The sequence below is a fragment of the Haliotis rubra genome, unplaced genomic scaffold (assembly GCF_003918875.1).
Source record: "Haliotis rubra isolate DU_JTF1 unplaced genomic scaffold, ASM391887v1 Scf197, whole genome shotgun sequence".
Taxonomy (NCBI): domain Eukaryota; kingdom Metazoa; phylum Mollusca; class Gastropoda; order Lepetellida; family Haliotidae; genus Haliotis; species Haliotis rubra.
Genome location: NW_025765969.1, coordinates 1,230,200 through 1,255,853, shown reverse-complemented (window position 1 = coordinate 1,255,853; position 25,654 = coordinate 1,230,200). Strand labels below are relative to the sequence as shown.

The 25,654-nt window shown below is 40.9% G+C and overlaps 1 protein-coding gene and 3 long non-coding RNA genes across 19 annotated transcripts in view; 3 read left to right on the top strand and 1 right to left on the bottom strand.

The window, feature by feature from the left end:
* Positions 1 to 25,654, top strand: part of LOC124275011 (zinc finger and SCAN domain-containing protein 21-like) — a 126,303-nt gene that overhangs the window by 67,703 nt on the left and 32,946 nt on the right. Inside the window, exon 2 of one of the 15 annotated variants that reach the window (XM_046710469.1) lies at positions 22,720 to 23,141. The exons of 10 other annotated variants lie outside the window; for them this stretch is intronic. In XM_046710469.1, coding sequence (XP_046566425.1) covers positions 22,720 to 23,039 — 320 coding nt within the window. In that variant the 3' untranslated portion in view covers positions 23,040 to 23,141. Of the gene's footprint in view, positions 1 to 975; positions 3,732 to 6,036; positions 6,472 to 7,275; positions 7,883 to 21,480; positions 22,396 to 22,719; positions 23,142 to 25,654 lie in introns of those variants that run through there. 4 more of the 15 variants (XM_046710452.1, XM_046710462.1, XM_046710488.1 and 1 more) reach the window with 4 other exon arrangements.
* Positions 11,073 to 15,558, top strand: LOC124275016. Its single transcript, XR_006898178.1, has 3 exons — positions 11,073 to 11,669; positions 12,102 to 12,430; positions 14,680 to 15,558. It is a non-coding gene; the product is annotated as an uncharacterized LOC124275016 (long non-coding RNA).
* Positions 16,643 to 18,008, top strand: LOC124275017. Of its 2 annotated transcripts, none has more exons than XR_006898179.1 (2): positions 16,643 to 17,147; positions 17,273 to 18,008. It is a non-coding gene; the product is annotated as an uncharacterized LOC124275017 (long non-coding RNA). The 2 variants fall into 2 exon arrangements; XR_006898180.1 differs by having other exon boundaries at positions 16,643 to 17,172.
* Positions 17,186 to 17,737, bottom strand: LOC124275015. The gene is made up of 3 exons (XR_006898177.1): positions 17,629 to 17,737; positions 17,367 to 17,391; positions 17,186 to 17,285 (listed from the first exon to the last, which is right to left on the bottom strand). It is a non-coding gene; the product is annotated as an uncharacterized LOC124275015 (long non-coding RNA).

Sequence of the window (25,654 nt, the reverse complement as noted above, 5' to 3'; positions counted from 1 at the left end):
TCGATGATAGTGGTGAACTGTTGCATGTGGATTACCATTAGATGCTGGGGCCCAGGTGAACCTTTTGTGGCACACAAGGGTGTTCACATGTGTACAATGTGTGAAGCCCATTTCTGGTGTCCCCCGCCGTGGTATTGCTGGAATATTGCTAAAAGGGCAAAAAACTAAACTCACTCACTCACTCTGGTGTCCCCTGCCGTGATGTTGCTAGAATATTGCTAAATCACTCACTCACTATGCCCTGCCGTGATGTTGCTAGAATATTGCTTAAAGCGGCGAAAAACTAAACTCACTCACTCACTATGGTGTCCCCTGCCATGATGTTGCTGGAATATTGCTAAAAGCAGCGTAAATAAAACCTCCTTCAGTCAATCTGATGCACGGATTTCATGGCATCCTGACTCTAGGTTGTCACCCACTGTGGATCTCATCTTGAAATGCTTGTTAAGAATTGATAGTTCTTGGAGATGGGTTACTTTTACCAATACAGGACTCCTTACTGTAGTGATGCTTGCCACAAGGAGAGTGTGCTGTAGGTTCCTTGGGACCTGGCCTGATGTACATATTACACAATATTCAGTATAAAATAGTCAATTCCAATAATCGTACTCCCAAACCGTTTCTATTGGATATGAAAGGCAAATTAGGCAAAAAGTATGTGGATGGACCAGTTCCAATTCTGTTGGAATAGCAGGTGTTCCCCTGTGTTTGATAACAGTAGTGATATGAAGTATGGTTGAAGCTGGTTCTTATGATCAACAGCCTATTTGTAGTCTGTCGACTTCAGATGATATTTCCTCTTCAGGTTTGAAACGAAAAGAAAATATGTTCATTCTGAAGCTAAATATCTTTGCAGTGGAGCAAAATTGTTTCTTTATTCCGGTCAATTATGTTTTTTCCTGTTTTCATTGTAGCCAATTCTTTTAAAGAATTTTTGAAGCAGTCTCATTCATATTACAAATATTTTACTTTCAGAAGAGATAGGCATCTTCCTACCAGGTTCTAAGGGAAGTGCTCAGTCACCATATCCACCTATTGTGGGATATCCAGGCTCACATACTCAAGCACCACGATCAGGATATATCCGAAACTTGGCGGCCAAAGATGCCTATCAGTGTGAACACTGTGGCAAGAAATTCACCTCTCAACAGACCAAAAAATGCCACATTGATGCCGTCCATGACAATGTGACGTACACGTGTGAATGTGGGAAGGTGTACAAATACCCCCGAGGGCTGCGGAGACACAGGAAAGACTGTCTATGGAAGCAACTTGATCAGAAAGGGTTTTCTGCACCCAATGTGAAGTTGAGAGCTGACTTCTGGTCAGATCTGACCTGTGATAACAATTGTTGTTACTGATACAGAGGAACTGTCAGAAGTGAAGATGTCGGGGCATAACTGAAGGAAACTTTATGCTGAAATTTCTTCAGTGAGAATGTTTCTTGCACTCAGTTTGAATATGATGTGGCTGATCTATTGATCTTGGAACTTTCAGTTGAATTTGGAACTGTCATGCCACAACTTAATGGACGTTCAGACAAACCATCTCAAGCAAAGATTTCAAGGCGTACCAAATCTTTGTTGTTGCTTTTGGAGGCACATTTCCGAGTATAAAGTTTGGATCACAATCAAAATGAGGAATCTGGCTGATGTATGTGATCTGGCAGAATTGTGTGATCTTCACATCCACAGAATATAAGCCTGGATGTTGAAATGATGCTTAAGTATGGTGTCGCGTTGTTGGACATTAGGAGCAGCTGAGCGTATTACTCTGCACAATATTTTGATGATTCTCGTACGATTATTTGTACTTTAAAGTGGTTGTTTAGTATATGATGTTATAGCAGATAATATTAATACATTGCTCATGACAGAAGTCCCCGATCTACTCATTGACCCTTCTAGGAAGCTGTGATGTTCAGATGTCCAACTTGCCATGTCTGTGCTGCTCATTGACCCTTCTAGGAAGCTGTGATGTTCAGATGTCCAACTTGCCATGTCTGTGCTGCTCCATAACCCCATTACCCAAAGTCATCTAATGCTGCGATGATCGTAACTGTAATTCTATTTTACTTAACCTTACGACAGTTGTAGCAATATGATTGCTTTTGGGAACTAATAATAGTAATAATAGACTATTTATATGGCACATATATCCATGTACGTGACATGCTCAAAGCGCACAAAATGAAGAGTTCCAGAGTCACTGTATACAAGTAAGTCAAAGAAGAGAGATTATTGGGGGTCACTGATGAAAAGCTAATTTGTAGAGGTATGTCTTGAGTTGGTTCCTGAACGAGGAAAGATCAGTACAGAGGCGGAGATGCTCAGGAAGATTGTTTCATTCTACAGCAGCAGAGTAGGAGAAGGTTCGGCGTCCATGTAGGGTTGATCGTACTTTGGGAACTTTGGAGGAGGTGTTTACTCTGAGACCGCAGAGATTGAGAAAGCAAATATCCTGATGTTCAGATTTTCAACTTGCCATGTCTGTGCTGTTCAAGATCCTAATCCCCAAAGTCATCTAACGCTACGATGACCGAAACACTAATTCTTCCATAAGCGGCTGTCGTAGTAATATGATTGCTTTGTCGAATTGGGTCCTGTTATGAAGAAGGGAATTAAAATGCTGAGATATTCAAAATCGTATACTTCAGCATAACCTTATGACAGTCGTAGTTGTATGCGATCACGTCACGGAACTGTGCCCTGATGTTTTACATTAAAGAACTTTGTGCTGCTGAAATGATCTCAACAAATATATTGCTGTGGAAAAAACTCTGCACGTCTTCAGTGTCGGTGTTCTTTGGTGTTTTCCATTTCTGATGTCCCCCGCCGTGATATTGCTGGAATATTGCTAAAAGCTGTAAAACCATACTCACTCACTTTGATGTTTTGAAAGACAATCAGTCTGACTGGACTGATAATTCATTATCACCAATTTAGTGGTTTCAGCCACTTTGACCCTGATTGCTGTGGAGTATGGAGTCTCTTGAATTAAAGTGAGGTGTGTGTTTCGTTTAAAAAGCTCCATTTACTGTTTTTCACCCCAATTCTATGTCTGTGTTAATGCTATACCCATGTTAGAGGTTTTCGCCAAAGTGATAATCGTCTGACACTTGTACCACTTCAAACTCTCCCCTATCATTGTTCCATCTCGTCATAATGTAATTGTATACTCTGAAAAGCGGTATCAAACCAGACTCACTCACTCACTAGTATACTCTATTACATTATGTGACATTATTACACTTTTTGTACATGTAAAATGTAATAAAGCTGAATGCTATGTAGCAGCAAAAAGAGCAATGATATAAAATGTGTTGACAGAGAACCAGTTATTTTAACTTGTACATCTTCTGAATAGAAAATTGAATCCACATTGAGCCCCTGAGGCAATCTGAACTTTTTTTAATGTTTTCTTGGGGATGAGACAACCAAGATTTGGACATCTGTTGACACATATTATACTGTAGTGTCTTAATTTACAGGGTGTTTAGATAAAAGCCAAGGATGGTGTGATTCAAGGATCCATAATGTTGCCACCTGGATTTTATTTGACTACATGAGAAGTACTTTAGGTGTATTTGCATGAGTTCTCTTCATCAGTTGATAGCTGATGTTCAGTTACAAAATTGAGTGAGTGAGTTTAGTTTTACGCCACACTCAGCAATATTCCAGCTATATGGCGGCGGTCTGTAAATAATCCAGTCTGGACCAGACAATCCAGTGATCAACAGCATGAGCATCGATCTGCGCAATTGGGAACTGATGACGTGTGTCAACCAAGCCAGCGAGCCTGACCACCCGATCCCGTTAGTTGCCTCTTACGACAAGCATTGGTTGCTGAAGGTTCATTCTAACCCGGACCTTCACGGGTGTTACAAAATTGAAAAAGATAATGCTTGTTTGTATAATATTTTTAACAGAAACAAATAAACATGCTTGTTTACTTTTCAACATTTGTCTTTTTCTCTGATGTTTTTATAAATAAGATGAACAATAATGTTGACCAGTTGTTGGGTACATGGTATTACATTGAGAGTTGGCCAAAGGGAGATAACTCATGAGCCTGCTTCATCTTAATCAGATTCAAAACATGAAGCATCTGCTGGCAGGATTCATGGCAGGTTGAGATTTCTGTCCTGCTTTGACTTTCTTTTTATCATTGGGATGACTTAATGGATATTTAAGTAGTCCGTTTTTGTGAAATGCACCCCAAAATGTCAGAAAAAGGACATCTCAATTTTTACACACTCACACTTTCATTAATTCTACTAGCAGACGGATTGAATATGGTTGGCTTGCTCTTAGCTTCCCTTTCTACTGCCAGTCATTTGGTTGTCTAGGGGATGTCCTCATGCTGGTGTCTTTCACATGATGGTTACATTACTGAAGACGTGGCCATATACCATGCTCTTTAATGAGTGTATCTGATTTTTTCAAATCAAAGAGCGTATCCATATTTCTGAAATCTGCCAAGTTATGTGAGCGACATTTCACAAGACATGACAAGATACAGATACTTGACACCACTGGTCATATCACAGCTTATTCTCGACTCGTGCTTAATTAAAATTGCAAGAATTTCGAGAATGAAAAATGTTAGTTTGTTACCACATCTATATCTGACAGGCAGCAGTGAAAGCAGAAATATCACATGACATCACATACACAGGGTAGACATTGCTCATCAAATCAAAATGGTCTGTAGCTTTCATGGAACAACTACATACTGGGTTTAATGTAACTTGCCTGTCTAGAATGGTGGCGACCGCCTCTGTGGTGTAGTGGTTAGAGCCTCCGCCCGGAGAGCGGAAGGTTGCGGGTTCGATCCCCGACCGCGTCACACCAAAAGACGTTAAAATATGGTACTTGTTGGTCCCTGCCTGGCGCTAGGCATTAATGGGTACATCAAGGACTGGTCGGCTTGGAGTCAGTATAATGTGTCTGAGTGGGGTATTCATGCTTCACTACAGCATGGTATCTCAGTGTGCTAGCACTATAAAACCAGTTTCTGTCTGGACTAGTACAAGCAGCCACACATACACACACACACGCATGCATGTCGTCATATGAGCCAAATATTCTCAAGCACGACATTAAACCCAATTTCACCTCACCTCACCTCACCTCGAGAATGGTGGCCTTGGACCAACAGTCTGGCAGTCATGGCTGTCTGACAACAGTGAAAGAAGTAATGATTATAGTTACCATAGGTATTCAAAGAAGAATACAATGAATTATTTCAAGAAATCTGGCTCTGGAGAAGCAACTATTGATCTACAACTACTTTATACACCTCATGAGAAACCGAACTACTTAGCAGGGGTGGAAATACCTTTAAAATTGATAGTGTACTCCGGTACAGTGACACATGTAAAATCACTTGCCCTGATAATTTTTCCACTATACTGGCCGTTTTTCTTGTTGATTTTATAAATAAACAACATAATTAACATTGGAAAGTCAACTGGACACCGGTACAGAGTGATATACAAATTTGCTTGCCCGACAGAAAAAAACACTGGACTCGGACGTCGGGCAATGGGTTATTTCCACCCCTGCTTAGTAACTGAAAAGCAATAACACACTCATGATCAGCCACATAAACATTGGTCTACGCAATTGGGATGCGATGACGTGTCAAACAAGTCAGCGGACTTGTATAGTATGGCAAGACTGGACTTGTATGGTATGTGAAGGGAAGCAACTCTACAATGCACAACATGCACTGAATCTTTCAGTTCAGTCCAATATTTTGTCACTTGAAATTTATTATTTTGATCAAAACAAACATCTCTTAAAATTTAAAAGGAGACAAACTGAGATGTCGAAAATATAGCCTCACTCCATTTGTGGCTACAGCATTGCAGTAAGAGCAGGAAATGAGAAAATACTAAGATTCAAGTACTCTGAGACAAATTTTAGTTGTGTGTGCAAAAAAAATGTTATGTTTGTGAAAGGCTGTATAAATATATTGTAAGCTCAAATCACCAAGTTGACTGTAACACCATCCATTTTCTAACTGTTTCAGAATTTCATGATGTGCTTGCCAGTGTGCGTGGTTATGAAGGTGGCTATTTCCAGCCAACACTGGGAGGGTCGGAGGGGTATTATGCCTCCAGATCACGGTGGCAATGTGAACAATGTGGCAAGACTTTCACATCTCCTCAGACCAAAAAACATCACATAGAAGCTCAGCATGAAAATGTCACTCACTCATGTGTTTGTGGGAAGGTGTACCGATATCCTCGAAACCTACGGAGACACAAGAAAGATTGTGATGTGGTCAACGACGGTTTTCAGGGACACTGATTGTTGCACATGCAGCTGAATGCTCAAATTAAAGATTTATCACCGAAAAGACTATTTCTATTTCTAGTAGAGATGTCGGTTGTAATAAATAGTGTGTTAACACTTTGAGCATGTGCCTTGTACATGGAAAAGGCGCATTAAAATTTCACATTTATTCTTGATGTTTGCTGTTAAGCGTACACCTATGCTGTTGATCTTACTGTTGCTGTTGAGCGTACACCTGTGCTCTTGATCTTGCTGTTGCTGTTGAGCGTACACCTGTGCTCTTGATGTTGCTGTTGAGCGTACACCTATGCTGTTGATCTTACTGTTGCTGTTGAGCGTACACCTGGGCTCTTGATCTTGCTGTTGCCGTTGAGCGTACACCTGTGCTCTTGATCTTGCTGTTGCTGTGGGGGTCATCATAACAATTTTGTTCATGAATTAAGGAATTTACAGTTCTCCAAAGCCCTATGTGTCATTGTGAATACTCTGATTATTTTGGTGCATTGTTGTCAAGACAATGTTTTGTTTCTATGGAAACATCATAAGAGGTGACATTCACAACATCGGTAACCGTGAACATCTGTGAGCCAGCTCATCTGATTATTGTCACCAGTCCAAGAAAAGTTAGTTGATGTTACATATTTTATAGTCAACATGGACAATTAACATGTCTTTCATCTGCACAATAAAGAGGACATTAGTGTCAGCGAAAGATGCATTTATCCATACTAGGGTCACGATATTTCTCACAACATCAGATCTTGACAAAGGAAATCAAACTTCAGAAAATGTGCTCATTCTCCACGTGTTCAAATACATCTTCCATTTTCTTCGCATCAGGGAAATCCCCGATTTAAGAAGAGACTAAATTGCATTTTCAGCAAAAACTGACACATTTCACTCTGCACATTCATATACAACATGGCCGACATGTTTGGAGCTTATATTATTTTATGCGTTTTCTTGATTGCAGGAATGGCCTCACAGGATGTTCGTGTGTTTACCCCAGCTGTTCGTCACGATCCTAGGTTAGCCACATCCTTGCCAGAAATAGATCAAATCTTGTCCAGCTTTAGTGTGCCTGCAGTCTCTGGTGGTGCTTTGGAGGAATGCTTTCCTTCCAGACGCAAGTACCAGTGCGAAGAGTGCGGGAAAACATTCACCAACTCCTGCAACAAGAAGGAGCATTTTGAAGCTGTGCACTTGAACATCACCTGCAAGTGCGTGTGTGGGAATGTTTACAAGTATCCCAAGAACCTCCGTTCTCATCGTAAACATTGCGAAGTTGTGAAATTATCAAGGCTGGAAGCTGAGAGTTTATAAACAACCACTGTGAGAACATTTGCTGGTGTTCATTAGACCTCTGGTCAGAACCAAGTGTATATCTCCATCTTTCCCAAACAAGATGAATGAGGGTATCTCCATAGGCCTCTTTCTGACAATAAACAGCATTCTTGAAAATATTCTATGTAGAATATTAGCACAAGTTGATTTGATGACTTGAAAGTACCAGAAGCGAGGAACTTTATCCCGGTATCTGACAACTTGCTAGATGCCATAGGCCTCTTTCTGACAATAAACAGCATTCTTGAAAATATTCTATGTAGAATATTAGCACAAGTTGATTTGATGACTTGAAAGTACCAGAAGCGAGGAACTTTATCCCGTATCTGACAACTTGCTAGATGCCATAGGCCTCTTTCTGACAATAAACAGCATTCTTGAAAATATTCTCTGTAGAATATTAGCACAAGTTGATTTGATGACTTGAAAGTACCAGAAGCGAGGAACTTTATCCCGTATCTGACAACTTGCTAGATGCCATAGGCCTCTTTCTGACAATAAACAGCATTCTTGAAAATATTCTATCTAGAATATTAGCACAAGTTGATTTGATGACTTGAAAGCACCAGAAGCAAGGAACTTTATCCCGTATCTGACAACTTGCTAGATGCCATAGGCCTCTTTCTGACAATAAACAGCATTCTTGAAAATATTCTATCTAGAATATTAGCACAAGTTGATTTGATGACTTGAAAGTACCAGAAGCGAGGAACTTTATCCCGTATCTGACAACTTGCTAGATGCCATAGGCCCTCTTTCTGACAATAAACAGCATTCTTGAAAATATTCTATGTAGAATATTAGCACAAGTTGATTTGATGACTTGAAAGTACCAGAAGCGAGGAACTTTATCCCGGTATCTGACAACTTGCTAGATGCCATAGGCCTCTTTCTGACAATAAACAGCATTCTTGAAAATATTCTATCTAGAATATTAGCACAAGTTGATTTGATGACTTGAAAGCACCAGAAGCAAGGAACTTTATCCCGGTATCTGACAACTTGCTAGATGCCATATATATGTTCTTCTGAAGCAGTTCGAGCCAACAATATCCTCACAATGGAGAGAACATTTCCCCTTGAATTCCAGTATTTATATATAATTGATGTTGCCTGATTTCCTTTGGCAGTTAGCCAAGGCTTTGTCTCATTTTAATACACACTATATCTTTAAACAGATGGCAAGTCAGTTCAAGTTTCCTTTTCAAGTATTTTTCGTGGGTATAACAATACCATCTTATCAACAACATGCTTTTCAACTGAGCACGGGGCTGGGGTAGCCTAATGGTTAAAGCGTTGGCTCGTCACACCGAAACCCCGGGTTCGAATCCCCACATGGGCACAATGTGTGAAGCCCATTTCTGGTGTCCCCCGCCGTGATGTTGCTGGAATATTGCTAAAAGCGGCGTAAAACCAAACTCAGTCAGTCAGTCAGTCAGTCAGTCAGTCAACTGAGCACTGTTGGAAACCAAGTGTTCTTTAATATAAAGTTACACTTTCACTGAATTCAGTAGACGTTACCTTGGTGTAACGAATCATTTCATAGCCAATTTTACATTGATAAGCTTATTCAAATTCTTGATCTGTTTTGATCTGTTAGTGTGGTGAAAACTTGTGTGGGTTTTTGAAAGTATAAAATGTCAGTGCAGGAGAGTAATTAGTCTTGATTAACTGATCTGACTAAATCCATGGGCCATAAGCTGCACAGTACTGGAAATTATAAGAATGAATCACTGAAAATCATTGATAAATATGAACAGAACATTTACCTGAGTTGTACTGATCAATGTTTAGTGTCCTGGTCTTTGTTTACACTTATTTTTGTTACCGCTACTTTCGTAATTCAGGTAGCAGTTTCATTGACAAGGGGTCCATGCTGAATTCAGGACAATAGTATTCCCCCTTAGACTGTTTGAGAAATCTGTATTGTTGTAGTAAGTATGTTTTTATGCTGCTGTTTGCAATATTTCAGCAATATCATGGCAGGGACTGCAGAAATGGGCTTCACACATTTGACCCAAGTGGGGTATCGAATAGGGGTGGGTATTGCAGAGAATATTCATATTGCGATATATTGGGATGTGAAAGCATGTATTGCGATATGTATTGCAATATATTGCATGAAGTATTTTTAAACAAAAAACTACATATAATCGAGTTACTGCTTGATTTATAGAGCAAAAACACAACAAAATCACTATGCTTGATTACGCTTTAATAACAAAGTTTAATCATGATAGAATAAAAATGTGAATAATATTTGGCACAAATAAAACAAGGAAATATCCGAAGATTTCCGAGTGTTACGACGTTTTCCGAATACATGTCAAAATACCGGTTTTCGATCAGCGTATCGCAATACATATCGTTTTCATGTCTGAACCGAACCGGTTATATTCCGCAGCCCTAGTATCGAACACAGGTCTTCTGTGTGACGAGCCAGGAACTCGACATAACAAGCAGATACTTGAACCACTAAAACTACCCCACTATGGTTTTGTACCTAAAAAAAAATGAATAAAAAATACAAAACAAAAAAAACACTACCCCACTGCCCCTTGTTTTGTTGTAATTACAGAGCTCCTTATTTGTATGTTATATCTTTTTGTGAAGTTATATGTGAGATTGCAGATAGTTATACCATGTTGATGTTGGAGAATGCACATTTGGTCATCTGTTGTTGATGAATGTCTCCTGTGGAGCAATTGTTCATACAGTGTCTTAACTATAGTCTGTTTGGCTGACATGTCCTGCTTTGTAACAGCTGAAACTGCTGTGTGTCTCTGTTAATGATGGTAACATTTTCTGGACTGTATTCAGCAAGCCATATTCATTTGCTGATTAGCCCATAGCCATCATGCCATGATCTTGCTAATGAACATACTGTTGTCGCTGTGTTCACTGTTTACTGTCAACTGTGAGACAATCTGCTAATGAACATACTGTTGTCGCTGTGTTCACTGTTTACTGTCAACTGTGAGACAATCTTGCTAATGAACATACTGTTGTCGCTGTGTTCACTGTTTACTGTCAACTGTGAGACAATCTTGCTAATGAACATACTGTTGTCGCTGTGTTCACTGTTTACTGTCAACTGTGAGACAATCTTGCTAATGAACATACTGTTGTCGCTGTGTTCACTGTTTACTGTCAACTGTGAGACAATCTTGCTAATGAACATACTGTTGTCGCTGTGTTCACTGTTTACTGTCAACTGTGAGACAATCTTTCTGATGGATATACACATGTGAAGGTCCGGGTTAGAATTGATCTTCAGTAACCCATGCTTGTCATAAGAGGCGACTAACGGGATCAGGTGGTCAGGCTCACTGACTGGGATGACACATGTCATCGTATCCCAATTGCGTAGATCGATGCTCATGCTGTTGATCCCTGGATTGTCTGGTCCAGACTCAATTATTTACAGACCGCCGCCATATAGCTGGAATATTGCGGAGTGCAGCGTATAACTAAACTCACTCACTCACTCTGATTGATATACTGTTGTAGCTGTGTTAACTGTTAAAGCCTACTGTCTACTATGCCATGATCTTGCTAAGGAATTACTATAGAGGTGGCTGCAGTTTCTTGACAGATGGTAATACACTACAATTGTGGTGAAGTTGAGAGTGAAGTCTGAATGTACCACGAACTTCAATATTCTGGTACCCATCTTGCCTGTTAAATCCTACTGTCAGCTGGTACAGGTGTTTGTGATGAACACTAAAGTAGGTACTGCAGCCTCTGGACACAAATGTGTTGAAGTTCCTACCAATGACAGATCCTATTATTGGCTGTGCCCAGAACTGCAGTATTCCGCCTCCATTGCCTTGCCATGAACATTGTGCCGAATCCGAGACACCAAGTGCACCATGAACTGTACAATAGTCAGCTGCCCGTCCTCGATGGTTGGTGAACAGTTAGACAGCTGAGCGACCAATTGTTAACTTACCAGTATTCAAGGACCCATCTTTCCGGATCCTTGCCAGCAGATTAAGAATGTGATACAGCTCTTGCCATGAGGTGAAATGTTCAGCTTCCTATTTCGTTTCTGTTGAAATTTTAGGTTCATGACCATTTTCTGTCTCTTGAATTTGAGGTGATACTAAGGCGTGCTGGTAGATCAAAATACTGATTCATGTTGTAATTAATGCGAAAAGCCACTAAACATATTCTGATCTCCAATATCACATTTTCTCCTAAGTGGATAACTGTGAAATTGAGAGGTTCCGATTTGCGATTGGATGCACAGTTTTAGTTCTGTGAAAGCACACCTTGATGGTGCTTATTTTTATTTTGTCTGGTTCGTTGAGGTCAGCTGATGCAGCTAAATGCTTATTTAAAAATTAAAGAAATAGGCACAAAAACTTTTTAGCGTGTGTTATAAATCAAATATGTAACGGACGTAGGCGTCTTTGAAAACCTTACCAACAAAGCACATTTTCTTGTTTTCAGATTATGGAATAGCTTCAGCTGGTCAGTACAGTCCAGGGGGATCTCATAACCAAACTCACTTCAATGTCTCATAGCACTCAGCTCCTCCCAATCGCCTTTGATGGGAACGTTTCATCCCACAGGCGACGTTGTTGGCAGTGTGAACAGTGTGGCAAGTCGTTCACCACGCAGGAGACAAAGCGACATCATATCGAGGCGGTCCACATGAATGTTACCTATCCTTGTGTGTGTGGAAAGGTCTACCGATATCCGAGGAATATCCGGAGGCACAAGAAGGATTGTAGTGTTTTCAAGTTAATGGGAGACCATCAGAACCTAAATTGATAAAGGTACATGGCTCTTGTGTCAGGATTTAAAAATTGAATTATACTATTTGTTTCAAGATAAATTGTTATTTGTAACTGTGTTTCAAATAAACGCTGGATCCAGTTTTGGGTTTGGTTGAGACGACGTGTATGATACCCTGTCAGAAAATCTCAACAATTCTGTCAGAAGTGGTGTGCATGATATTGCCAACTGAAAAAGATCGTGATAGTCTTGGTGTGTTGGTCAAAGGGAAATAACTCTATGTAGCTTCTTACAGTGGATTATCAGTGAGGACTGTTGTGGTTAGTCTTATTTTTGGTTCATATCCTAAAGATATTTACATTCTTCAGCTGCACCAGACTGCCAAAATGAAGTGTCAAAATTTCTATGCCCTTAAGGGATGTCCAGGTTGAAACTACCCCCCGGCAACCTACCAGTGTGCTGTACTTCAAAGGTGACAACCAAATGGTCAGACCGCCTCCGTGGTGTAGTGGTTAAAGCGTCCGCCCGGAGAGCGGAAGGTCTCGGGTTCGATCCCCGACCGCATCATACCAAAAGACGTTAAAATACGGTACTTGTTGGTCCCCACCTGGCGCTCTGCATTAATGGGTACAATAAGGACTGGTCGGCTTGGAGTCAGTATAATGTGTCTGAGTGGGGTATTCATGCTTCACTGCGGCATGGTATCTCAGTGAGCTAGCTAGCACTGTAAAACCAGCTTAAGTCTGGGCTAGTACAAGCAGCCGCACATACACATACACACGCATGCACATCGTCATATGAGCGAAATAGTCTCCAGCACGATGTTAAACCCAATTTCACCTCACCTCACCTCACCTCACCTCACCTCACCTCACATCACCAAATGGTCAGGCTTGTTGATGGTGTCATGATAACCTGACAGAGGGATGGTTGCTCCCAGTGATATTATTCACTGGGTTGTCTTGGCCTGGCTGACATCAAGTAGATGGAGTATTGCTGAGTGTGTCTGTATTTGATGCAGATAGGACAGCTTTGATTGCCATACTGAGGCAAGGGATGTTTCCTTTGAAAAATATCATCATTATAATTGTTTTCAGGAAATTCTTTTGATGGGACATATTTTGTGCATGTCATCAATTAAATGAAGATACTGTCAGTATGAGCTTCAGGGCTTTGAACATTCCATGAACAATATTATTTTCGATTCAACCTCACACCTACTATAATGCTAATAAGTCTCTCGTTTCACTGGGGTTCCTTTTCAATTTAAACTGAGTCTAGTGTCTGTGTCAGGGCTGTAAATTTTCAGAAAATTGGGCATCAGTTTAGGCATTTTACACATCAGTATGTTCTACATAGGAGATGGATCAGTCGCTGTTTATAATGGTTTACAAACCTGACAAATGAATCAGATCCGGTCAAATGCAAAGCCTGCATCAGGTTCTAATACATAGTACTGTGTTGTGATTAGTGCTGCTTATTGCTCACAATATGCAGATCGTTAATCAGAGCTCAGTAATCAGTCAATAATTGATTGTCAATGTGAACCCCACCACTAAACTCACGTGGACAGTAACAGGACACAATCATAGACCGCCTCCGTGGTGTAGTGGTTAGAGCGTCCGCCCGGAGAGCGGAAGGTCGCGGGTTCGATCCCCGACCGCGTCATACCAAAAGACGTTAAAATATGGTACTTGTTGGTCCCCGCCTGGCGCTCTGCATTAATGGGTACAACAAGCACTGGTCGACTCAGAGTCAGTATGATGTGTCTGAGTGGTGTATTCATGCTTCACTGCGGCATGGTATCTCAGTGGGCTAACACTATAAAACCAGCTTAAGTCTGGGCTAGTACAAACAGCCGCACATACACATACACACGCATGCACGTCGTCATATGAGCGAAATATTCTCAATCACAACGTTAAACCCAATTTCACCTCACCTCACCTCACACAATCATAACATTCAACCAGGACAGGCACTGATTAATACCATGATCAGCACAATCAAGTAAACCTCCTGTTGAGACACACACAAAGTATGTGATTTACATCGCAGTTTTTCGAGTCAGGAATCTGCATCAGTTGTTTGTGTTGATTTAACAAACATGATAAGAAACATAATTTCTAAAGTTTAATTTGATTCAGCTTCCCGAGCTCATCAATAATCACTGACGCAAGTCGATATCGATTGATATCCCGATTATTCGATCAATCACTCCAGCGCTAGTTGTAATTGACGTTGGACTTTTATTTGACAGTTCCCAAACCTTTCCTTTTGTTGGTTTCAGGCTTGGTAATGATGAACCAAGGTGAAAGTGGCTATACCCCAAGGAGCCATGCTACTGGTTCAAGTATGTATGTGAACTCTTTGATCAGGGGGCAATAGTCCACTGTTTCCCTTGGGCAGAGCTCGAGGACCTTCAGGAGGACCTTCAGGAGGCCCTAGTCTTTCCTGGAAGAAGTATCAGTGTGAAGACTGTGGCAAGACCTTCACTAACCCCTGGAACAAGAAGATTCACAAAGAAGCCATGCATCAAAATGTCACGTACACTTGTGTCTGTGGGAAGGTGTTCCGATATCCTCACAACTTGACTACTCACAAAAAGAGTTGTCCTGTGTATATTCAGATGTCTGCTACCTCAGGAAGCATGTAAAAAGTCCTTCTTTCAGCCGAGCACTCTCTTTCAATTCTGAGATGTTTCCACTGCTGATTTGTTACTTCTTGAAGGAAGACATTATGTTTTCTAATGGTTCATACTTTCCACTGTCCTTGTGGGTTTTTTTTTTTAACTCTGTTTGGGGCAGAACATGACTGAATGAATAATCACAGCAAGAATCATTGTTTTGAGTTAAGTGTTGTGGCTTTGAAAGTTCACCAATGCTGGAGGAATCAGTGTTAATTTTAGTTATTTTTATGTGGAAAAATAATCATAACCTTGCATAAAGTGGTGTACAGTTTTATTTCCACGTTGAAATCTGATGTCACAGTTTCAGTATTCGGTTTTATAATGGAGGTGTCAGTAACAGGATCATGATGAGGAGAGCCCATATCATGACGTGGGTGAGTGTTTCAGGGATGGAAAGAACTATAAAATTGCTAGTGTATTCCAGTACAGTGGCACATGTAAAGTCAATTGCCCTGATAATTTTTCCATTATTCCGACCGTTTTTTTTTCTGATTTTTTAAATAAACAACATAATTAACATTGGAAAGTCAACTGGACACCGGTACAGTGTGATATACAAATTTTCTTGCCCAATAGCAAAAAACACTGGACTCTGACGTCGGGCAATGGGTTATTTCCACCCCTGTGCTTGCGTGTTAAACATGTGAAGATTCTGGTTAGAAATGATCTTGAGCAACCCATGCTTGACTAACATGATCAGGTGGTCAGGGTCACTGACTTGGTTGACACGTGTCATCATATACCACAATGCTGAGATTGATGCTCATGCAGTTAATCACTGGATTGTCTGGCCCAGGCTCCATTATTTACATATCATCATCATATAGCTTGAAGGCTGTTGAGAATGTCAAACAACAAAATAACCGAGCTTTGTTGCAGAGATTTCAGTAAGATGATCTGCAATAAAATTTGAGAGCTTAATACACTGTGATGATGATGCTGATCCACAGTCTAGGTCAGGGGTTGAAGTAGAGCTTGCTGAATGTAGATTGATGACATTTTAGTGATTCAACCATTAATAGTGTTCAAGCATGGGAATCAGGAACATAAGGCAGAGATTGCTCCACTCGCAACTGACTCAAAGCATTGACATTCATCCTCGGTATGCATAGATGTTCACATAATCAGTCATTTGTTTCCTTGACAACACCAAAGACATGGTAGTTTTGAGTCACAGGTGACAGGAAGTCGAGTCAGCATTACGATCACGTTGCTGCTCATTCTTCGCATAATATGTTCTTGTGTCAGTGAAGGTTAGTGGGAAGGTCAGTTAGGGGCAACATAGCGTAAACTTTCAGTATTTTTGTATGATTTTTGTTAGGTGTAATTATGATGATCCTACTGCTCTTTTCAAATGTCATAAAGTCCTGAATGTGGATCAGACTGTTGCAGAGGATGATTACACAATGCCATTTAGAAATGCAACAGATGTTATATTTGGGATTACACTTTCTTAGTAAAATACGGGGCGGTGGGGTAGCCTAGTGGTTAAGCGTTCACTCGTCACGCCGAAGACCCGGGTTCGATTCCCCACATGGGTACAATCTGTTAAGCCCATTTCTGGTGTTCCCCGCCGTGATATTGCTGGAATATTGCTAAAAGCGGCGTAAAACCAAACTCGCTCACTCGCTCTTAGTAAAATACAAATTCTATTACTTTTGGGGGTTGTGTCCCATCCGTGATTCAAACCCTCACCCTCAGAGTCCGACACCAAATCGCCAGCACACAAAGTCAGCCACCTGACCCGTTAAGCCACCGTGACTTCCACAGTTTAGAGGTTGTGGGTTCGAATCCCGGATGGGACTCGACCCAAAAAAGTACTAGAATTTGTACTTTACTAAGAAAGTGTAATCCCAAATATAACATATGTTGCGTTGCAGAGGATAGCACTATGTGGAGGAGGTAGACCACATTGTAGGTCATCTTGTGCCAATGGTCCTTACAGCATTGAGAATTGGCTCAACAAAACCTGATGACTGGCTCCCAGGTAAAACCCAGCATCAACCTGTGCAAGATGTAAGAGGTTGCAGATGTATCAGGTTATCTGGCTGGGTGACCTGGTCGATCAGGTGTCATCGTGACCTGGTCGGTCAGGTGTCATCATGACCTGGTCGATCAGGTGTCATCGTGACCTGGTCGGTCAGGTGTCATCGTGACCTGGTCGGTCAGGTGTCATTGTGACCTGGTCGGTCAGGTGTCATTGTGACCTGACGCCAAGGGGCAGAATCTAGTTTCAACCTGTGCAAGATGTAAGAGGTTGCAGATGTATCATGTTCTGGCTGGGTGACCTGGTCGATCAGGTGTCATTGTGACCTGACGCCAAGGTGTCATTGTGACCTGACGCCAAGGTGTCATTGTGACCTGACGCCAAGGGGCAGAATCTAGTTTCAACCTGTGCAAGATGTAAGAGGTTGCAGATGTATCATGTTCTGGCTGGGTGACCTGGTCGATAAGGTGTCATTGTGACCTGACGCTGAGGGGCAGAATCTAGTTTCAACCTGTGAAAGATGTAAGAGGTTGCCGATGTTTTGGGATATCTAGCTGGGTGACCTTGTCAATCAGGTGTCATGGTGACCCGATGCCGTTTGGTAATGTTCATAACATCATCCACTAGTTTGTCCAGCCAGATTTGATCATTTATAGGCTGCCCTAATATTGATGACATATTTACTATACAGGCAACTATGTATGTCTGAACTCTTGCTCTGGTGTAAAACACATGGCATAATAACAACTCCAAGTTTCATGCATGTACTCAATCATGTCATGTATCATCTGTGTAAGGGAATACTTCATGTTGCTTGCTGTATCTGCAGAGTTGTATTGGCCACTGTTACTGGCTGTACATATTGGTATGTCTCTTGTTTAACAATGTCATCACCCGCTGATCACATGCAGACTGGGTATTAAAAAGAATAGTGATCTCCAAATTGTGTTGTGTTTATTGGTCATTTGTGCTGCCTGTCGTGATGAGGATTTATCGGTACTTCCTCTTAATAATCTACATCTGTACACAGTCACTGAAACGTTTTGAGCAGTGGGGAAGCAAGTTGTCTTCAGCAAATTCAATGATGAGGATTTATCGGTACTTCCTCTTAATAATCTACATCTGTACAGAGTCACTGAAACATTTTTGGGGCAGCAAGTTGTCTTCAGCAGATTCAATGATGAGGATTTATCGGTACTTCCTCTTAATAATCTACATCTGTACACAGTCACTGAAACATTTTTGGGGCAGCAAGTTGTCTTCAGCAAATTCAATGATGAGGATTTATCGGTACTTCCTCTTAATAATCTACATCTGTACACAGTCACTGAAACATTTTTGGGGCAGCAAGTTGTCTTCAGCAGATTCAATGATGAGGATTTATCGGTACCTCCTCTTAATAATCTACATCTGTACAGAGTCACTGAAACATTTTTGGGGCAGCAAGTTGTCTTCAGCAGATTCAATGATGAGGATTTATCGGTACCTCCTCTTAATAATCTACATCTGTACAGAGTCACTGAAACATTTTTGGGGCAGCAAGTTGTCTTCAGCAGATTCAATGATGAGGATTTATCGGTACTTCCTCTTAATAATCTACATCTGTACACAGTCACTGAAACATTTTGAGCCGTGGGGAAGCAAGTTGTCTTCAGCAGATTCAATGATGAGGATTCATCAAGTGTTGTCATAAGAATCTGCATCTGTACACAATCACTGAAGGGCGGTGGGGTGGCCTAGTGGTTAAAGCGTTAGCTCATCACGCCCAAGGCCTGGGTTCAATTCCCCACATGGGTACAATGTGTGAAACCCATTTCTGGTGTCCCCCGCCGTTGTATTGCTGGAATATTGCTAAAATCGGCGTAAAACCATACTCACTCACTCACAATCACTGAAAGATTGGGGGCTAGGGGAAGCCTTGTGTTCAGTGCATTCGATTGTCTTGTGAAGACATGCAGGTAAATTAATACCTAATGTTATTGATGTAATATTGTTAAAAATGGCATAAAACCAGTGCTACTTGTCAGTGAAAGATCTGCAAACTGTATGTGTTGGTGTCAGACTTGGCCAAGTCCTGAGTAAAGCTTTGACCTAGTGTATTTAATAGTGTAATTGCCGAACTTGAATTGACCGCCTCCGTGGTGTAGTGGTTAGAGCGTCCGCCCGGAGCGCGGAAGGTCACGGGTTTGATCCCCGACCGCGTCATACCAACAGACGTTAAAATATGGTGCTTTTTGGTCCTGCCTGGCGCCCGGCATTAATGGGTACAACAAAGACTGGTCGGCTCGGAGTCAGTATAATGTGTCTAAATGGGGTATTCATGCTTCACTCCGGCATGGTATCTCAGTGGCCTAGCACAGTCTGGGCTAGTACAAGCAGCCGCACCTACACATACACACGCATGCACATCGTCATGTGAGCGAAATATTCTCCAGCGCGACGTTAAACCCAATTTCACCTCACCTCACCTCTTCTCACCGAACTTGAATTGCAGACCAGCAAAATTGTGTCTCATTGACCTTAAAAATATACGAATAAGGTTCAGTGCATGTATTTTGGGGAGGGTTACTAATCTTTGGTGACATACATGATCACATTCATGGAGTAATAGTCAAAGATGATGCTGTACATAAAAGAAAAGCAAAACTCTGTACATGTCCATGAGGAGTCCTGCTAAGGCTACATCACAAACGTGTTTATGAGTCAGTATTAAAAAGTGATTACACGAATAGGTGAACATATCCCACCCACCAGTGCCCCCCATCACAAACACATGCAAAGCCAAGTCAAATGTTCACCTGAAAAAAAAGACTGGAAATGTGTCCGATTGTCAATGATTTGAATAATTTGGAGTGAGTGAGTATGGCTTTATGCCGCTTTTAGCAATATTCCAGCATGGTGGGGGACACCAGAAATGGGCTTCACACATTGTACCCATGTAGGGAATCAAACCCGGGTCTTTGGCGTGATGGACGAACACTTTAACCACTAGGCTACCCTACCACCCTGAAAAATTTGAAAGTGTCTTGAATATGTCTACCATACAATTCTTGAAAGCAATTCTGAGCCCTTGAGTACACCACTCAACCTTGATCAAACAAATACTGAAGATGTATGACATTCTTTGATGTCTTGTTTGAAGAGTCTTGTGGAAAGTGTCACTCTTAAGCGGCCTTCACACGGCAAACTAAAGTTTGACAACACGTTAAAAAAGTCAAACACATGTTGTCAAACTTTCGTGTCATTTTGAGCTCCATGTTTCTATCGATGTGGTCACATGACAATATTGTTGACTGCGATTGGTTATTTCTGAACAACATGAGTTTGACAACTCTTCACACGTCAAATTTGAATTTGACAACACCGAAAGTTTGATTGAAAAGTTGGTGGAATAGAGACCGATCCTATTTCTCGACAACAATTTGTCAACTCTGAAATTGGTGGCGAGTTGTTGGAATGTTCACACTCTCAAACTCGAGTTTGATAACATGTGTCGTCAAACTTTAGTTTGCCATGTGAAGGCCGCTAAAATCTCCATACACAGATCTAAATATGAAACTGACAAGGGGGTCTCTTTTATTTGTAGTTCAGCTGGGCGGAAGGGAATTTGCTTTTTTGATGGTTACTGAACGATATCAAATCATTGATGTGCCTGAACCTGGAGTTGAACGTTTTGGACTGATTACATTATTTTGTTTTTGCCAGTCTAAGTCGCAATTCCTCTTCATATGTATAAAGAAACCAATGCGGAAGAAGGGGACCATAGCTGGTGCCCATGGGGATGTTGACGTCCTTAAATGTTAAACCTCCAGCTTTTTCACAGATGCAGTTCATTATTTCACATGTTGTTTAGTTGTACACATGGGTACAATGTTTGAAGCCCATTTCTATTGCTGGAGTATTACTGTAAGCAGCATAAAACAATACTCACATATTGTTTTCTCAGCAAATTTCAGATGACATTTGCTTTCATTTATGACAAATTGCCCTCAACCACTTGGAGATAGACCGGGATATGTTGCTGCCTCTGTGGTCACCATGGGAACAAATGCCTAATGATGCTTTCTGTTAAGTATGTAATGTTGGATAGTGGTTGGGAAAGTTGAAAATGAAATATTTCGACAGAATGCCTTCTCCCCTGAGATTGTGAACAGTTTTTCAAAATCCTCAAGGAAATAATTCCACTTTTCACACATACTTTCTGTGAATGTGAACCTGAACATATTGTTCTATCAGTGTTTTGCATTCAACATCATCAGCTTATGCATGAAGCTTATACGTCTTGGCCAAAAGTGGAATTATGTTGCCTGTCTTTCGTTACAGACATTAACTTTCAGGCACTGAGGCATCGAGGATTTTGCAGTATGTGTGAAAAGATTTTTCCTCCTTCCAAAATTTCACTCTTGTTATTTCAGATGTTGGAAAGGATCAAGTCAGGCCTGGCTACCCAAAACTGCCTAAACGTCCAGATGTCACTGAAGTACATAGGCCCTTGATGCCTGAACATGTGCTCAGTCCTTTCATATTGCCCTTGGGTAAACCAGAAGGGCTGTTAAGCAATCCAGAAGGTCTGTTTGGCAAACCAGAAACCTTGGGTGGCAAGCCCGAAACCTTGTATGGCAAGCGTGTGTGGCAGTGTGAGGAGTGTGGCAAAACCTTCACCAACCCCTGGAGCAAGAAGGTTCACAAGGAAGCCCTGCATGAGAACGTGACCTATACGTGTGTCTGTGGCAAGATCTACAAGTACCCTCAGAACTTTAAGAAACATCAGAAAGAATGCTTTGTTATGGGTCAGCTTGCAGGAGACCCAGACCGGTCTTAGGATAAGGGCCTTCGGACCTTCTGTATGACCTTCAAATGTGTGAATCTTGTAAAGTAGAGCTGCCTGTTTCAGATCTCTTTGATGTATCAGAGATGGGTCTTGGCCAATTGAATTGACTCATTCTAATAGAATCTCAAGGGCCAATAGCTTTATTTCTGCATTTATCTTATTTTTTGTGTTTTTGTTTCGGGGCCAGTATCGAATGGAGCTTCTGAGTTTCCCCATGTGTGTTCAACTCCAGAATTAAATGTCTCTTGCTCCTGACCTACTGAGTTTAAGACATAAATACTTCAAACACTGTCAGCTGGGTACTTCATGCATCAGTAACTCTGACTTTTCAATCTGGTTTTAACGAGATGTTGGAAAAACAGACGATTGATTTTCTCATGCCATCAAGGATTCTCATCTGACACTTCATCGGATTGTACATGTGTGCCAACATTTTGATTGATGCATGACTGTTTTTGAGGATAACATCAGTGACTTATGTTCTGTGACAGACTGAAAGTCTCAACTATCACTAGCTGGGTTTGCAGTTAAAGTGTAAATCATCAGTGTAAGAATCACTCAAAGAATCTTCATTTAATCCTCCCTTTGTTTTTTGGTAGGTATAGCTGTATTGCTGAGGAGTTGTTCCTATATTCAAGTCAGCAAAATTGTTAATAATTTGGGTTTTTAATAAAAATGGAAGGAATGTATTTTTTAAGAAGATTGAAATGTTCTTGCCGCTGAACTAGTACATGTTGGAACTGCAACAAGTTGAGGATTTTTATTGATGCGTAAATTTTCCATAAACTTCTGTCTACATCTCAGTTCTGTTTTGTGATTTCAGATCTTGAGATGGGGACAGGTATGGCTGATTATCCTCATCTCAGTCTGTACGGAGCAAACAGATCTGATTTAGCGTATGCATTATCTTTGGAATCAACTTCAGGAGATTTCAGTAACGCGAGAAAGAAACGTTTGTGGAAATGTGAAGAGTGTGGAAAGGAGTTCACCAATGCCTGGAACAAGAAGCTCCATGACAACAGTGTCCATGGGAACGCTTCATACGGCTGTATTTGTGGCAAGGTTTACAGATACCCTCGAGGACTGCGCAGGCATCAGCTTCTTTGTCCTGTAGCTCTTGCAGCAGAGACAGGATCAACATAGGATTAAACAACTTCATGTAAGACACAGTTTCCAGCCAGGAAAGAGAGTACATATTCGAGAAGAATACATGAATAGTGTTGGGGATTTTCTTTACAGACTCCTTAGTGTCATCACTATTTGATAATTATCCCTAAACACTTGCTGATGATATAGTGCAAATTGTTGAGTCAACAAAGTTTTGTTGCTTATGTTTTACACACAAATCAAATTTTGGTAAAGTAAAAGAATTGTGATATTTACTCAGAGATATTGTCTTGGCAGATGTGGTTGGTATATATCATTATGGAGGTGGAGGTTAGGGCTGTGGGTAGTTCCATGATCAGCTTGGGAACAGTTCTGGTTCTGTTCCCTCCTTCGGTACAATGTGCGCAGCCCAGTTCTCATCACCTTGATGACTCCCAACGACACAACATTAAACCAGAAATTAGCTCTGATCTCATTTGAAACAAGGTCGTTACATTTTTGGGTTTTATTGTTTGATGAGAGAAATGGACACACTTCTGTCATGCCTGTCGTGTATCTATTAATCAGTTGGATGTGGGTTATCCTTTGGGATGTCCACACCTATTCATAATTTACAGTTGTACATGGTCAAACATTTCTAGTTTGTCTTGCATTATTGTCTAGAAGTAAGTTGTACAAAGTTGTCTGAGGGAAGGTTCTTGTCCGTTATGACGTTTTCATTTTTCAGCAGCTTCAAACATTTTAAATAGTAGGCCGATATATATATATATATATGTGTGAATGAATGTGTATATGCACTGGAAATCAACTGAAGAACAATACAAACAAACTGATGGTTCACATGGACGTGTAGTCTTAGTTTTGCATACCAATTACAGTTGTGGACAAGGAGTCCTAAATACACACAAATGGTGTCTTCAGGCTGAAAATCATCATGATGGAAGAAGAAAGGTTGTATTGTTTTGTCAAGTTTAATTATGAATCCAATCTTCCGTGAGTTAAGCAGTGTTCCTTTCTTGTTACTTGCAGGTTTCCAATGGGCAAAGGGTCAAGGTTTTGAAGGCATCTCAAAACAAACTTCTGGAGATGATTATGTCCATTTTGATACTGGTGGTCAACAGCTGACCCCACGTGAAAGGTTGTATGGGTCGAATAAGACATGTGAGGTTTGTGGCAGAACATTTGCCAGAACTTGGAACAAGAAGCAGCATGTGCAAGCTGCACATATGAATGCAACCTACCCTTGCACTTGTGGGAAGGTCTTCAGGTATCCCCAAGATCTGAGAAAACATGAAAAGAAGTGCATCATTTTTGCAGAATATTTGCACACTGTCAGCCCAACCTCACAACAGTTCTGATTTAAAAGGTGTTGCTTCGTGAAATAATTTCAGTGATGTACATTTTAACATGTGTTGTTCGGATGAATTTGTGTGATTGAGTTTTGGAATAACTTGGCCATCCTGCTGCTCCATCTGCTGGAGATTAGTCCTTTGTGTTCCGGGTCACAGAACCAACGCTTTTCCTTTCATAGATGACTCTATTGTCAATAGCTTGCTGCTGTGGATAAGTATAGTGTGCCTTTGGAGGTTCATGCATGTGAAGTTACTCTTTGTTTGTACTGTTTCTTGGATGGGAATCTATTTGTACTTTAATCACTTAATTCTGTTCAGGTGAACCGTCTCATTCATACATTCTCTCACTGGCCCTACATTCAGCCGGAGGTTTCAAATGAAATATTCCCGTGCTTCAAATACTCAATAACACCCGGAAATTCGCCAACACATGATGTTTATCGACATTGTAAGCACAAAAGTAAACCAAAAGGTCCACACACGTTTTTTGTGTCTGCTCTCATTGACATCGAGTACGGGTACAGCAGTGAAATGTCATCAGCCGGCCGTTTCGGCTGTCTCCCATGGTAGCATCTGGAACTGCTCATTTGTGACTTCATTCGGGACTTTACATCACAATATGATTTTAATGACATCATCACAGCTGACGACGTAACAATACAATGGTGTGAGCGATGTTTGTATGTATTAATACGCAGACAATTTCCGGGAATCAAATCCCATTTGATCACGTTTTTCAACCAATCAGATTAAAGAACACAGTGACTTTTGGTTTACAATGAAGAAAGTAACTATTTCACAGGTTCCATGACCTCCACGGAAAATCAGGTGGTGGGGTATCCCCCACTCGTCACGCCAAAGACCCGGGTTTGATTCCGCACATGGGTACTCCAGGGAAAATCACAAATTTCCAGACATGTGATTCAGCATCTGAATCCACATACCAGCATAGAACTGTACATTTCACTGATTTAGCTGTAAAGGTGTAGTGGTCAGTGAAACTCTGTTGTCAGTCTGTTTAGGAAACATTAATTGTTGAATTGAATGAAACTGGCAGAAAAAGGCTGGTACTTCTTGACAAAAAAAAAGCAACTTGCTGGAGGATAGCCATTAAGAGGTTCTATGTTCAGTAAGATACTGATGATCAATATCAGATTCTCCATGTACAGGTTTTAACTTTGTACAATGAACAAACATAAAGACTCTGGTCTTTCATGAACATATTCATCAACATGTATTTTCTGTTATGGTAAGAGACACCATGTTGTTACATTCAAGGCAAATGACTCAACCAAGATT